Below are 16,493 nucleotides of genomic sequence, written 5' to 3' on the forward strand. Positions count from 1 at the left end.
AAATCTTATTCTCTGGCTAGCTGGTTGTGTAGCTGGGTGGCTGGCCTGGTGTCCTCTTGCTTCTCTGGCTCCTAGCTCTCTTTTCACTCCATGTTTTTTCTTCTGTGTATTCTCTTCCTGCCAGCCCCACCTATCCTTTCTCCTGCCTTGCTATTGGCTGTTCAGTTCTTTATTAGACCATCAGGAGTTCTAGACAGGCACAGTAACAGTAACACAGCTTCACAGAGTTAAACAAATGCAACATAAGCAAAAGTAACACACCTTAAAATAATAGTCTACTACATTTCCCCCTTTTTGTCTAAATAAACAGACAGTAAGACTATATACAATAACAATTATCAAGTAACGATTACATTCACAATATTCTGTCCATTTATACTTAGCATATTCAGAGAAAATAATGCGTGCTCTATCCTGTCTTAGTGAACCCAAAGTTTTACACCTAACTTACTTTTCTATCATAACTAAGAGAAACTGCAACTATAACTATCTAGTCTTCAACTTCATCAAAGACCCAGCAGGATGTAATATTATCTAACAACAGAGACATCTGACTGCCTGGATAATCACCCAGAGTTCCTCTCCAACATTGGGGTATCCATCTTCAGCCTACAGGCCTAGAGTTTCTGGCAGACTCTCCTGTGAAGCAGGACTTTTGAAGGACAGTCCTGCTTTGTTTTGGCAAAGTTCAATGGTCACTTTTTCTGGGTCCTCCATGTCCAGTTTGAACAGCATTGTCAGCAGTTGAAGGCAAGAACAGTTTCCTTGCCCAGTGACTAACCTTGCCACAGTGAAAACAAACTCCATAAGGAGTTTCAGTGCCCATCATCTTCTCTGAAAGAAATTGGTGCTGCTAGAAGCAGATGTGGCTAAGTTAACAAAACATTTTAAGTGCTATATTATGTAGGACTTTGAAATATTTAAAGACCATCTATCTGTCTAAAATACATATGACCTAGGAAACATACCTATCTACAAATTTGATTGTTATAAATTATTAGCCACTAACCTATGTTTCCTTGTTATCCTATATAGTTTATAATGAAACCTTTCAAAAACTAGAATTTCACCTTACATTTTTAAATAAACTGCATAAGTACAATACCTTAAACAATAGAAACATATACAATATGTTGTAACAAAAATAACCTTAAATTTATATTAATATACAAAAGTCCTTTAAACAAGAGTAGAAACATACAGTGTAACAAAGTTTTTTGCCAATATTCTATAGTCTTAAATGATAACAAACATCTATAACCCACTAAATAACCAAAAACCACCCACAAAAACCTAACTCTTGGGAATGTAGGCGTAGTTTTCTCCATACTTCTTCCTGCTGTCTGTGGACAAAGTATCTTTAGGGTCCCAGAGAGAAAATCTGAGATAATGACCAAGTCCTGGGGAAGACCAGCAGTAACTTTTGCTATCACCTGTCAAGTTTCAGATCTCACCTGTTCAGGCCTGACCCATACTAACCCTGAAGGAATCCACAGCCTCTCAGCTCCCGTAGGAACAAAACTCCAAAGCATTTTTTTATTTCCATTTGACAAATACATGTTTTGACTTTTTAAAAGTGAAGGCATTCCTAAAGTGTATACGCTGATTTTTTTTCATCAGCCCCTCTTCAATCCCATGTCTCTTAGCAGCTGCTGTTTGCTTATCACCAGTCAAAAAATCCAACACACAATATACAGGATCCAAACTGCCTATGTATTCCCCACCTTACATGGCTTTTTTCTTTTACTCCATACCCTTTTTCTTCTCTTTAAGCCTATACACATTGTAAAACAGGCTGGAACCTGTTTAGAGGTTTTTCTGTCTACATCTCTTTTACTGTGTATCTTTTAGCGTTTTTTGTTTTGTTTTTGTTTTTGTTTTTCGAGACAGGGTTTCTCTGTAGCTTTGGAGGCTGTCCTGGAACTCGCTTAGTAGACCAGGCTGGCCTAGAACTCACAGAGATCTGCCTGGCTCTTTTAGCCTTTTTTGACTGCACGAGCAAACTTTTAAACTGATACGGTACACCTGGATTCTCCGCGTGCACGGCTCTCAGCTGCCTCTGCCTGCTTCTCAGTTGTGAAAGCCAACTCATGGCCATTTGGAGGTTGGTCTGGCCAGGTACTGCATTCGACCTTCTTAGAGTTCTAGAATACCAATGCTTGCACTGTGGCAGGCATTGACTGGCAGAAACTGTCTAGTTGAAACTCTAAAAGGAGCCATATACTCTTTTTTTGTTTGTTTGTTCAGCTTCTCAGGTTCTAGATTGATACTCGAGAGCCCTACACTGGGGTACCATTTTGTTGTTGGAGATTTTTGCTCTTTTAGGGGGGCCCACCACCCAGCTACCAAATTCACACATGGAAGCTTATGAATGCTCAGCCTTAGCTTGGCTTAGTTTCTAGCCAGCTTTCCTTATCTTAAATTATCCCATCTACCTTTTGCCTTTGGGCTTTTCCTGTTCTCTTACTTCTGTAAATCTTATTCTCTGGCTAGCTGGTTGTGTAGCTGGGTGGCTAGCCTGATGTCCTTTTCCTTCTCTGGTTCCTAGCTCTCTTCACGCCTCCACCTTTTTTCTTCCTCTATATGGTCTCTGCCTGCTAGCCCCACCCATCCTTTCTCCTGCTTTGCTATTGGCTGTTCTTTATTAGACCATCAGGGGTTCTAGACAGGCACAGTAACACAGCTTCACAGAGTTAAACAAATGCAACATAAACAAAAGTAACACACCTTAAAGTAATATTCTACTACACATAATACACCTGAGAAATGCCTGCCCCACACACAGCCGGTGTTGCCAGAGGATGCTGGTGGGGAGCTGTGTCCTTGAGAGCTGCTTCAGGAAGGCTAGGGTTAGTCAGTTTTTAGCCAGACACTAGAGAGCAGAGAGAGGCTGGGCTCAACCTGGGAGAGACAAGAGCACTTCCGAGGTCAGACAGGCTGAGGGCAGCTTAGGCAGTAATTCCTGCTCCTTAGCTCCACCTGTAGTGGAAACACCTTCACTTCAGGTGTGTTTGTGTGATTTGTTTCACCAAAAATACTCCTTACTGGATTTCTCTGTGTTATTTCAATGAAAGTCCAGTACTAGTAGTTTTCAGATGCTTTTCAGTGAGAAAAAAAGCCAAAGGGCAAGATTGATGTAGATTGTAGCTGGCTTGTGTCACCTGTGCAAGCAATTTACTGAGGAAAACAGAATAATAGGTTTCTTGAGTCTGGAATATTCCAAACTAGGCAGACATCTCACCTAAATGGATATTTTATTGTATATTGTAGCCTGGGACTGTCAGAATTAGACTTATTTACAATAGAAAGTCCCTTTTACAGAATAGCCAGCCAGTTGTGTTGACCTACATCACCAGTAACCCACACTGCACTTCTGCATATTCAGATGACCTGAAAATCAAGAGTCCATCAGTCCTGGCTGACTTGATGGGAAGGTTCAGGCAGGAAGGGGAAGTTCTGATGGAGCTAAAGACAGTGGTGTTGCCCAGCTTGTGCTATATCTGACAGAGGAGTCCACTAACCCTCAACATCAGAAGCCGGCTCGCCCTATCCTACTGAGAAAACTTAGGCCTAAATTACTGAGCCTCCAGTAATCTATAGTCTGTAATCTGTTCTCTCCATCCCTGCCCTGGCTTCAGCCCGAGCTGCAGCTGTCCTGTTGAGCGTGCACCTGAGTGAGCCCTCAGTGGCTTTAGTCAGGCTCTCTTGTAGTAAAGCCACCTGTGGTGAGTTAGCCACATGCACTAGTTTGTTCCTCTTGGGCCTCCAGTCACCTGTAGAATCTGCCTGAGTGTTCTCGGTCTCGGGTTTGTTTTGTTAATACTGTCCTGACCACGAGCAGCTGTGCAGCTAGACCTCCTTACCTCTGCAGAGCCTGTTTTTCCCAGTAGTCCCTATCCGCCTCAAGCACCCAGAGCACAGGACTAACCCTGTAAGTGCTGTCTGGCCTTGGCCCTGAGAGTCTTTCTGTAGCCCTTTGACAGTCACCCCTTCTCATTTTAATCAGAAAAATCCCACTTGGGGTAGGGTTTTCTCCCTGCTGTTTGGTTGGTTGGTTTGGTTTGGTTTTTCAAGACAGGGTTTCTCTGTGTAGCTTTCCTGGAACTCACTTTGGAGACCAGGCTGGCCTCGAACTCCTGAGATCCACCTACCTCTGCCTCCTGAGTGCTGGGATTAAAGGCATGCTCCACCACCACCCGGCTTTTTCCTGTTTTTGAAGTCCCAGAGTTACCATGGTAGTCTTGGTAAGCAGAAGTGCTCACTAATACACATCTCTAAATAAACATTAAAGCCAGCCGGGCGGTGGTGGCGCACGCCTTTAATCCCAGCACTTGGGAGGCAGAGCCAGGCGGATCTCCGTGAGTTCGAGGCCAACCTGGGCTACCACATGAGCTCCTGAAAAGGCGCAAAGCTACACAGAGAAACCCTGTCTCGAGAAACAAAACAAAACAAACAAACAAAAAAAAAAAAACATTAAAGCCAGGCATGCTGGCACACCACTGTAATACCAACATTTGGGAGGAGGAGGCAGAAGTTCAAAGCTGGCTCAGGGGCTCACGCCTGCAATTCTAGCGCCCAGGAAGTGAAGCAGGCTTGCCACAAGCTGAAGGCCAGCATGGACTACATAGGACCCGGCAACCAAGGACAGCAAGGCCCTGTGCCAACAAAAAGGGGGTGAAGAAACGGGTCAGTGGTTAGCAGCTCGAGGTGCTCTTGTAGAGGATGGTGCCCACTGCAGGCAGGGTGCAGCTGCCTGCCACTAGGTGACCTGATGCCCTTCTGGCCTCTGGGCGCCCACACAGTGTGCGCAGGCAGATACAAACAGAAATCCAGTTCTGAGAGTAACTCAGGTGTCAACGGCTTCTAAAAGACTAGTGAGTGTCAAAACTCATTCACTTTGCCTTTCAAAACGCACATTCTCGGCCATAATGTGCATGAAACTAAATGTTGTCACCCTATAAGCCATTTGTGAATTCCAGATGGTCTTACAGTCTTCCGTCTCAGGCTCAGACTTGAGAGGCTTCAGAACGTCTTGGCTCTTTGGCATCTGCTCTAACCAAGCCCTCCCCATCTGCCTTCAGCTGTCACTCCATGTACTTCTTGCTTAAATGGCGGTGTCTTCCCCCAAGTGGTTTGGAAGTCAGCAAACACATGCTAAGAGGTTTGTTCTCATCACAGTGCAGGACACTGAACTCGGGTTTCATGTAGATGAAGCTAATGCTCCTGGAGCTTAGACATTTTGTTTTGAAGAGACAGGGTCTCTGAGTGGTCCAGAAAGTCCTGATTATTCAGAATCACTGGGACTTGGTCAAGAGGGTCCTGGCTAGAGGATGTGCCCAGTCTGGGAAAGGTAGAGATGGGAAAGAAGCTGAAGAGCTACCCAATACACAGTCTTCTGCTTCCCAGGACATTCCATCTCTCTCTGGCTGAACTGTAGATAGAAGTGAGATTCAGTGGAAGTCTCGGGGCACAGTTTGAAATCTGCGAACCCTGGAATCTAGCCTCTTGGCTTTTGTAGGTCCATATGCTTCTGGCTGGCGTGCCTCATGACTGGCTTCTTGACCTCCAGCTCTAGACTAGCTTTATTTTATTTTATTTTTATTTATTTATTTTTTGGTTTTTCGAGACAGGGTTTCTCTGTGCAGTTTTGGTGCCTGTCCTGGATCTCGCTTTGTAGACCAGGCTGGCCTCCAACTCACAGAGATCCGCCTGCCTCTGCCTCCCGAGTGCTGGGATTAAAGGCGTGCGCCACCACCACCCGGCTAGGCTAGCTTTTTTCTCAAGTGAATTCTCCCTAAACTTCAGTGCAGACAACATGAGGACATACTTGTACCTGGTATTTGCTCATGAGTCACTCCAGCATTCCCTAAAGTTCAGGCCATAATTAGCTAGAGCTGTGCCCTAGGAGCCCCAATCTGCCAGGCGGTGGTGGTGCACGCCTTTAATCCCAGCACTTGGGAGGCAGAAGCAGGTGGATATCTGGGTTCAAGTCCAGCCTGGTCTACAGAGTGAGTTCTAGGATGGCCAGGGCTGTTACAGAGAAATTCTGTCTCAAAAAAAACAAAAACAACGTGTGTAAGTCCCTGATCAACCAGGCCTTTTACTGCTTTCATTATGCACATGGGGCTTTCTCTAAGATGTCTCTGTTCCTTCATCCTTCTACCTGGCAAGTACATACATACCACACACCACATACATACATGAATACATATACACCACACACACCACATACATACACTCCACGTACACACATACATACATGAATACATATATACCACACACACCACATACACGAATACATATACACCACACATACCACATACATACACTTCACATGCATACATACCACACATACCATATACATACATGCATACATATATACCACACACACCCTCTTTCTGCTGAGTCAGGAAGCACCAATGTTGTCCTGAATTTGTAGCATTTTTATACTGTGAATTGTATATCTCCATAGACTGTGCACCCCTAGATCACACATCATTGGGTCACACCTACTTAGGGGTTCCCATCAAAGGCCTCAGAAAGGAGGTAAAAAGTAGAGGAGGCGGGTTGGGGATTTAGCTCAGTGGTAGAGCACTTGCCTAGCAAGTGCAAGACCCTGGGTTCGATCCTCAGCTCAAAAAAAAAAAAAAAGTAGAGGAGGCTACAGAGATGACAGGTATGAAACAGAACAGTTAAAGCCACTAACACCCATGACCTCAGGCAGGGTCTCTGGAATAATGGTCCAGCATGATCACTGGATGGGAATGAGGTGGGCAGAAAGGGAGAATGGGCATGGTCCTCTTTCCTGGCATCATTCCAGGCTGCTCCCTGCACTGGAAGGTTACCTAGATGTTTTCTGGCCTACAGCAAGGTCACTGGCAAGCCATAAGGTCTGGACATTTCTCCCTCCATCTGCCTACAGTAATGATTCCACCACCTCAGGTGATACTGTCCACAGGCACCATGAAGACAGAATCTGGCCCACAGAGATGAGATGATCACTATTGACGAAGGATGTCTCAGAGCTAGATAACTGAGCTTGACCTCATTTTATGATGGAGGAAGTGGATGCATGCAGCGATGTGGCTTTACAGTAACCCTGGGGTCCAGGCCAGCTGGTCTGCACCATCTGTGGACCAAGGGACTCTGACTGTGGTAGACCCAAGCATAGGAGCACTTGCTCTTTCTGTCTCCAGAGCTGGAAGTGCAGAGATCTAACACTGAGAAGAAAGTTCATGTTTGTGCTTAGAGAACAATTCCTGAGGCCTAGACCTGCAGGCTTGTCTCAGCAGGGTGCATGACGGGAGCCAAAGGGAGCCAAAGGAAGAGATCACCGCTGTGCTCTCATGCTCATGTCGGAGCACAGATGGTGAGGTGACTGCCACTTTACCCTGGGGACAAGTGATGCCAAGACAGCTGTTCCTGGAGGAAAGCCCTTCAGGCCTGAGATAAGCCAGGGACACGCTGTCCTGGTGTGGGAGATGTCTGCTCAGTGTAGCAGAAGCAGAGGACATGGTGAGCAGGGTTGCACGCTGCACAAGTGTGAAGGTAATGAGGAAGAGCGTAAACAAACGAGTCTTAGCCACGAGAAAGGAGGAGTTCATTGTCAAGAGTTAAGTCTATTGTAGCCCAAGAAGGTAAGAGAGTTAGATGGTAGGAAGGAGTCAAGCCCTGCTGGAACCTAGACTAAAGATAAAACACGTTGTCTCTTGAAAATTTACTTATTCTTTATGCCAAGAACTGTATCTTAGTTGCCTTGAGAAATAGTTCCAAAAGAACTGCCTTGTCCTGCTATTTCTATAAACTTGCTTGGCTTTATGTTTTTTGTTTGTTTGTTTTTGGGGTTTTTTTTTGGGGGGGGGGGGGTTTCGTTGTTGTTTTTTCAAGACAGTTTCTCTGTAACAGCCCTGGCTATCCTAGAACTCACTGTAGACCAGGCTGGCCTTGAACTCAGAGATCCACCTGCCTCTGCCTCCCAAGTGCTGGGATTAAAGGTGTGCACTACCACTACTGGGCTTAACATCCTGGTTTTTTAAAATGAAGAAAAATGAATCGTTAGAAGTCTGTAATCATGCAAACTAAAATGTAAATCCTACCAAAGTTGCACTGTACATACAGCCAATAGAAACTGTATCAGGGTCTGACCACTCTGAGGATTAGCTTGAGTTATCAGCAGCGGATACAATAAAGTTGAGTTCTCCATCTCTCCAAGTGCAGACTGGTGGTGTCTGGGGTGGGGTATGCTCCTCTCATAGCCTGACATTGTGGGCAAACCGTTTATGAAGCAAAGAACAAGAATTGGTGAGATGGTCAGGGCAACGGGAAGCAGCTACTGTGTCTGGGTGAGTTCAAGGCCCAGCTAGACTTTCTTGAAGGCCGATGACTTAGCAGGTATTCTGGAAGTTCTCATCTGGTTGGGGTATCAAATGGGGAGAACTAACGCAGAAGAAACTTTTACCTCCAAGATGCTGTGGCCTTCTTCCAGGAGGGGGCGCTGCAGGACAGGCCTAGAACTAGTTTGGCTCTGTCATCCCTGGGCTCTCTTAGCCACAGGCATCTGGGCCTTAATGCTCAGATTACCCCATTCCCAGTGACCGCAAGTTCTTGTGCCAGAGAAATGGAAAGATGTCAGGAGTCCAGGAGGTGCCCTCAAAGCATATGTCTTTGTTTGTTTTGGTTTTTTTCCAGAGTTCCTCTGTGTAGTTTTGGTGCCTGTCCTGGAACTCGTTCTGTAGACCAGGCTGGCCTTGAACTCACAGAGATCCGCCTGGCTCTGCCTTCCGAATGCTGGGGTTAAAGGTGTGCGCCACCACTGCCTGGCAAGCCTGTGTCTTCTAAAAGTAGTCCTGCCTCGTGCCCACTCATGCTTGCTCCAGGACTAGGCGTTTATCTCCAAACCCAAAGTTTTCTAACCTAAGCCCCACTCTGGGCCAGCAAAAAGGCTCTTTCACAGGGGACATGACAGTCTTAGGTGGCACCCTGGCATCTTTTTGTTTTGATGACAGGGTTTTTCTGTGTACCATTTCTGGCTCTCTTGGAACTTGCTTTGTAGACCAGGCTGGCCTCAAATTCACAGAGATCTGCCTGCCTCTGCCTCCCAAATGCTGGGATTAAAGGTGTGCACCACCACTGCCTTACTAGTAAGACATAGGGACAGCTGGAGCTGAGTGGAATGTTCTGGAGACAGGGCTGTCTCACGTTACCTCCTTCCTGAGGGTGGGGCACTGTGCAGTGCCTTCCTAGTTCAGGCCAAGCTGAATCCTGCTTCAGAGAAGACAACACCTGGTATCTGAGAGAAGATTCCCAAGTGCTGGAATAAGGTGGTTTAAGGTCAGGAGCTAGAGTCCTCACCAAGGAACTGCCTCTGTGCCTTCTAGTCTAAATAATAAGCATGGCTTTTATTCTGAGAAAGGTTCTCTATGTAGACCAGGCTGGCCTTGAACTTACAGCAATCCTCATGCCTCTGCCTCCCAAATGCTAGGATTACAGATGTACAGCACCATGCCCAGCTCTAATGGACATAGTAACAGTACCTTTCAGAATGGCTTAGAGATGAAATGAAGTGATCTGCATGAGTGCTTTACTCTGGGGGACCAGAACACCACAGCACTCCAACCTTATTTTACCTCATAAGGACAATGTTTGAAATCAGGACACGGCAGGGAAAGAGGCCTGGTGATTCCCACAAGTGATACCAAGAGGAAGAGGAAGGCCTCCCCAGGCCTTTTGGGCAAGGTGCCCAGGATTTGAAGGAGGAAGACTAGATAAGGAATAGCGTTCATAGAGGCCTCACAATCCAGCAGATTGACAGAGAAAACAAAGGGGCAGATTTGTCCTCCAAGACCCCACCCAGCTCAGACCTGTCCCTGTCTGCAACAGCTAGTTAATGGACATGTCTGGTGACTAGCTAGCTGACTCAAGTAGTTAAACCTGCTCCTGCTCCAGAGGGTGGCCAGGCCCTTCCTCCTTATGCTCCTCCCCAAGGGCTCTCCGGCAGCCACACATGGCTTCAAGAACAGAACCCTGGAGCTGGAGCTGGTTCAGCAGTTAAAATTGCTTACTGCTCTTACAGAGGACCCAGGTTCAGTTCCCAGCATCTGCATCAGGTAGCTCACTACTTCTTCTTGCTCCAGGAAATATAATGCCATCTTCTGGCCTGTTTGAGTATCTGCACTCATGTGTACACACACACACACACACACACACACACACACACACACACACACACACATAAATAACAAATCCAAAAAAATAACAGAAAAAAAAAAAGAGCTTTCCATGACCTCCAGCCAAAGGGTCCCAGGGTCTCCCCCCATCATCTTGAAATGGCAGGTTTGGCAGCAGCCTGATAGGAAGCCTCACACCCTGTCTACTAAGGATATTTGGAGAACTTCTGGGACTCAGCCATGAGCTGAGCCCTGAGCTCAGAGCTGCTGTGTAGTCCATGAGAAAGGGGGAACAACCAATCTACAGCGAAAAACAAGCATTCCATTATTAAAGAAACCCAGTCCCAAACAAATGACCACACGCCATGATGTCACATTTTGTCCTGACTTATTTACTGACATTTCTCAGATGTTCTACAGTTCTCCTTTGTCCCCTCTCTGCCAAGTCAGGGGCTCTCCTCCCTATGTATATTACAGAAATCTCCTTTTCTCTGGGAAGGGCCTGCCAGGGGGCTGAAAGGGTCTGGTCACACAGGAGAGTGGGCGAAGACCCCTAAGGGATGGTCTCTTGTCTTGCCCAGTCCTGAGATGCCCCAGTCCAACATGGGCACGGCTTCTTGCCATCTCCCCTTAGGACTCAACCAAGCTGGTTCCTTTTGTTGGGCTTTCTCATCCTGTCAGACCACACGTCAGGCTGCACAGCCCAGGGATTGATCTTGCAACTGGCCCTGCTCACTGGGAGAAGCACAAGGGGCCGGGCCTCAGCCCTATCCTGCATACACTGCATACAGCAGCTGGAGCATTTGCTGCCTTGCAAGTCTGAGGAGTCGATAATGGACAGATGGGCTTTTTTTTCGGCCACCTGCAATCGGCTCCTAGCCCTGGCCCAGGCTGATTTATTAAAAGACATGTCTCTGCTATAGCCAATCACAGTTCCCAGTCCCCTCCCTGGTCCCTCTGCCCAGCGGGAGGAAGAGCACGTGTAGGCTCACAGGTTGTTCCGCTGAAGCGCTTCACACAGGTTCTGGTTGGCATCTGGCTCCTCGGTCAGCATCTCCACAGTCTCCCATTCCCCAGATCGGCTCGACCTTTTAATGGCATCCACCACGCTCTGCATGTACAGTCCATCCTCAAATGAGGCGGCCATGGAGACTGGGGTGCGGTCCCAGGTACGGCGGTCCCCCTGTCCCTGGAAGGACTGGCGCAAGGCCTGCACCATGTAGACCATCCCTTTCAAGTAGAGCAGTGGGGCATCCTGGGGACCTTGCTCAGGGAGCCCCGCACCCACAGCCAGCGAGTCCCTCACCAGCAGCTCCTCCTGCGCGGCAGAATTCTTCTGCCCATAGAGGTCAGCTCCCCGGGCAACAAGGCGTCCTGCTGAGCCCACAACCATGACTTCATGGACAAAGGCGCCTGGCATATTGAAGTTGAGCGTCACTGTGCTGCACACCCCCCCACCCATGAGCATCTGGAAAAAACAGAAGTCATCGCTGGTGACATGCCGGATGCCTCGGATGCTGGCATTCTGCCTCACAAAGGTCTTGAGTAGCCCATGCACCTTCTCGGCTTTCCGGCCAGTCAAGTGGGTCAACAGGTCTACAATATAGGTACCCATGGTATGCAGGCCCCCACCACCCATAAGCTCATCACATATCCAGCCATAGCTGGGGCTGAGAAGGCTCCCGGAGTAGATGCGGGCATCGCAGATCATCACCGCACCCACGTAGTGCTCTGCAATCAGCTGCTTCATACGCACAAAAGCAGGCAAGAAGCGCAGCACATTCCCCACCAGGCTCATCAGCTGTGGGTAGTAGCGAGATGCTGTCACCATCCGGAAGGCATCTACTGATGTTGCTGCCTTCTCACATACCACATTCTTCCCAATTCCTATGAATAAAACACAATGAGAAATCTTCAAAGTTTCACAAGATTTGCCTTATAGGGAGAAAAATCATCCCCCGCCCCCCACAAGTTTCTTTATGTAGCTTTGACTGTCTGGAACTCATTCTATAGACCAGGCTGACCTCCAGCTAAAAGATCTGCCTGGTTCTGCCTCCCAGGTGCTGGGATTAAAGGTGTGCACTACCACTACACAATTTTCTTTCTCAAGCCTGACAAGGTGGAATATACCTGTAATCTTAGCATTTGGGTGGGTGGGTGGGATGGAGAGAGGAAGAACTGGAGTTTGAGGCCAGCCTGGATTACGTAAGATTCAGACACACACACACACACACACACACACACACACCCCCTACACACCTCCAAGGCAGATAGCCCAGGAATGTCTCCTACAGAAACAGGTGATCTGGAATGGAGGGAGGGACTCAGACATACTGAAAAGGTCTCAGCGACTGGAGGAGTGGTAGAGGGCACTGGGGATGGCCAGGACCAAGGGAGGCTTCACAGGGGAGTTACTGGGGCAAAGGGCACGCAGAGAGGGGGTGTGACATATGCCAAGACTTTAAGGCAGAGAAGGGCCAAGAGTTAGAATTGCTAACACCCTGGCTGCGTTCCAGGACACAGAACCAGGTTGATCATGTGGTATTTAAAGTGATATGAGAAAGCACACGGACAACAGGCATCACTCACTCCCAACACATTCAAGGTGAGATCCAAAATGGGGCTCTGGAGAATCCCTTGTTCAGATCTTCCCCAGCGGCCTGGCAGTGGTGTTGCACGCCTTTAATCCCAGCACTTGGGAGGCAGAGCCAGGCAGATCTCTGTGAGTTGGAAGCCAGCCTGGATCTACAGAGTGAGATCCAGGACAGGCACCAAAACTACACAGAGAAACCCTGTCTCGAAAAACAAAAACAAACAAACAAACAAAACAAATCTTCCCCATCTAGGTTTCCTGAGTCAAAAATCACTGGAGGTACCTCATACGTGCCACTTTTAAAAAGATTTTCTGTCTGCATGGTGTAGGAACATGTTTGTATGTGTGCGTGTGTCTGTGCAGTTGGTCATACAATGCGTGCATATGGGTGCCAGACCCAAATCAGGTGTCTGCTTCTATCACTTTGCACATTTTTTTTTTTAAATTTTGGATACATAGTCTATGTAGCCACAGCTGGCCTTGAACTCACTGCAGATCACACTGACCCAATTCAGAGATCCTCCCGAGTGCTGAGATTAAAAGTATATACTACACCAGGCCACTTTATTTTTTGAGACATTCTCTCACTGATCCTGGATTTGTTACACTGGCTGGCCAGAAAGCCCACATCTCTGCCTCACCACCTCTGGAATTTCTGGCATATGCTGCTATGCCCTCTTTATGTGGGTGCAGGAGATCTAAGCTCAGGGTCGCCACAAGCACGTCACTGAGTAAGTACTTTGCTAACTAAGCTAAGTACTTTGTAATTATGCCCTTCATATCCCACTTTCTTTCTTTGCTTTCTTTCTCTTTTTCCTTTTTTGAGACAGGGTTTCTCTGTTTAACAGCTCTGGCTGTCCTGGAACTCACTTTGTAGACCAGGCTGGCCTTGAACTCAGAGATGCCCCTGCCTCTGCCTCCTGTGCTGGGATTAAAGGCGTGCGCCACCACACCAAGCCACATTTCACTTTCAATACACCCTGTGGACTTGGTCCTCCAGCTGCATGCAGAATCAGATCCAGCTCTAACTGCCACTTTCCTCATCCAGGTTATCACTGGTTTGTTTTGCCTGGATTATAACAGTCATTTCTTGGAAGATAAGACAAGAAGATTAGGAGTTCAAGGCCAGGCTCAGCTACATAGCTAGTTTGAGGCCATATCTCAAGAAACCACTCCCCCACTCCCCAAAGTCACTTAGTCGGGCTCTGCCTCAGCTCAGTTTTCTCACAGCACAGCAGTCATAATTCTGTTCAAACTTGTTATAGTTTGCATCTTGACATTCTCTACAGGTCCACATGTTAAAGGTTTGATCCCCAACACTTGGTGCTATTGGGAACGGAAACCTTTGGAAGGAAGGCAGGCCACTGAGGTTGTGACTTTGAATGGGACACTGAGTTCCTGGCCTTGCCTGCTCCTTCTCTTTGCTTTGCTGCCAAGAAGTAAAAAGCCTTGCTCCTGAGCTGGATGGGGTGGCTCAACTTGGAATCACAGCTACTGGAGGTTGAAACAGGAGGATTATGAGCTTGAGGCCAGCCAAGGCTACACAGTGAGAGCCTGTTTCAACACACACACAGAGCAGTCTTGCTTCACAACATGCTCTTTACCTTACTCTTCTCTCACAGGGGTCCAGAAGCGACAAAGCTACTACCATGGCTAAATGGCTAAACCCTCCAGCAAAGCAAACCTTCCCTTTTAAACTCACAGAGATCCTCTTGCTGCTGCCTCCAAGTGCTGGGATTGGTGAGTGCCACTCGCCGGCTAACCTGTCCTCCTTTTAAGGTGTGTATCTCAAATGTTTTGTTCCGGTGATGGAACCCTAACATAACATAAAACTTAAGATGCCAGAATACTTCTCCCAAAACCTTCCAATGGATTCATCTCTCATTCAGAATAAAAGTCAAAGCCCTGGCACCAGGCACGGCAGCGTCTGCCTATAATCCAGCACTTGGGAGGTAGAGACATGAGGACTGAGGCTGGAGGCCAGCCTGGACTACACCAAAAGGCTTTGTCTTGAAAGAATTAGGGCTGATGAGATGGCTCAGTGGGCTTGGGAGAAGCCCCTACTATGTAAATCTGATGACTTGAATTCAATCCCCAGATTCTACAGTAGAAAAAACTGACTCCAGAAAGTTGTCTGCTGAGCCCCCCACCATGTCCTCTGTGACACATGCACATCTGCATTCCCCTCTCTCTCTCTCTCTCTCTCTCTCTCTCTCTCTCACACACACACACACACACACACACACACACACACACCAGTTTTTGTCTGTTTTTGAGATAGGATTTCTCTGTGTAGCACTACCTGTCCTGGAACTCACTCTGTAGACCAGGCTACCCTTAAACTCATAGAAATCATCTGTCTTTGCCTCCCTAGTGCTGGTTGATAATAATAAATTCTAAAAGTAAAAACTTGCCTGGCCTAACAATTCAATTTCAGCCTGGAAGTTAGACAGATCCAGTCTCAAAATACAAAGTAAAAAAGGACCAGCTCTTGCCCCGCACACTTGAGGCCCTAGGGTCAACCCAGGCACTAAAAAAGCACAAGACTCTATTAGCTTTCTCCTGACCATGGTCGGTCCCTCCTCTGCTCAGCCTGTACTAGCTGCTGACTGGAGATGGTACGGTTCTGCTCCAGAGTCTGGCAGTTGGGCAGAGGCAGTGATTATTAGTACCAAGGAATCTGACAGGCAGAACTGGATACCATCAAAGTAAGGGAACTCTTGAGAGGGACTACACTCTGTAGACCAGACTGACCTTGAACTCAGAGATCTGCCTGCCTCTGCCCAGCTGTATTCCTGGTTCTTATGGAAGATCATCTTAAACAGTGTGTGCCCCTGGGCACACAAGGGCTATCTGTACTAACCTGGCTCGACAGGTACGGCCTGCCTGGTTGGAGGAGCAGCCCCCAAACCTTGATGGCCCTCTCCTGGGTCCTCACTGTACCTCCCCTCCAGCTGTGCACATCTGCAAGTGTCCTAGTGCTCACTCCTTTGGTCCCTGCCTGTTTCAGATGAGACAGGGTGGGATGCAGATGACTTTCGGAGGCTCACTCTGGGGCACAGACTGTCCTGATGGGTGGGTTCTGTTCCTACAGACTCAGCAAGGAAACTCCTCTACTCATATTTCACCATAAACACTGGTCACCATAAACCTGAGATTTATGTAGGATTGACTATAAATCTTACACCAAAAAAAAAAAAAAAGAAACTATAAAAATGACTGATGTCTCCCATCATGGATGGGCTTCCAGTCAGGCAAACAGCAAGAAAGTGCCAACTATTAGTAGCAAACTTAAACATTGGGACCAGAAATTTCTGTCATCAAAATTTTCTCACTTCACGATGAATGACCTGCTTTCTGTCCACCTCTCAGAGCTTTGGTTTATTATGGTGGGTTGAGTCAATCCACCTTACAGGGAGGATACCTGGATGAACTAAGGTAACCCAGGTAAGGTGCCTGGCTTGGCAAACTGTCAGTGACTCACTATTACCAAACACAGGAGAGCTTCCTACAACTCAGATCCCCACAAATGCTACAATTTCCAGGCAAATAGTTTCTGTGTTTAATATGTCTAACGTTTCTTCTTCTGGAGGAAACCGGGGGCGGGGGTGGGGGGGTGGGATGGGGTAGGGGAGGTGGTAAGATAGGGTCTTACTCTGTAAACCAGGCTACCTTCAAACTTATTATATTCCAGGCTGGAGAGATGGCTCAGAGGTTAAGAACACTGGCTGCTC

General features: G+C 47.4%; 1 protein-coding gene across 4 annotated transcripts in view; it reads right to left on the minus strand.

Annotated features, from left to right (window-relative positions):
- Positions 1–10,537: 10,537 nt before the first annotated feature.
- Gfod2 (glucose-fructose oxidoreductase domain containing 2) overlaps positions 10,538–16,493 on the minus strand; it is a 42,540-nt gene continuing 36,584 nt past the window's right edge. For 3 of the 4 annotated variants that reach the window (XM_036187675.1, XM_036187672.1, XM_036187673.1), the window contains one exon: positions 10,538–12,053. In XM_036187675.1, coding sequence (XP_036043568.1) covers positions 11,155–11,997 — 843 coding nt within the window. In that variant the 5' untranslated portion in view covers positions 11,998–12,053 and the 3' untranslated portion in view covers positions 10,538–11,154. Of the gene's footprint in view, positions 12,054–16,431; positions 16,455–16,493 lie in introns of those variants that run through there. The other variant, XM_036187674.1, reaches the window with a different exon arrangement.

This window comes from Onychomys torridus, chromosome 5 (genome assembly GCF_903995425.1).
Source record: "Onychomys torridus chromosome 5, mOncTor1.1, whole genome shotgun sequence".
NCBI classification, from domain to species: Eukaryota; Metazoa; Chordata; class Mammalia; order Rodentia; family Cricetidae; genus Onychomys; species Onychomys torridus.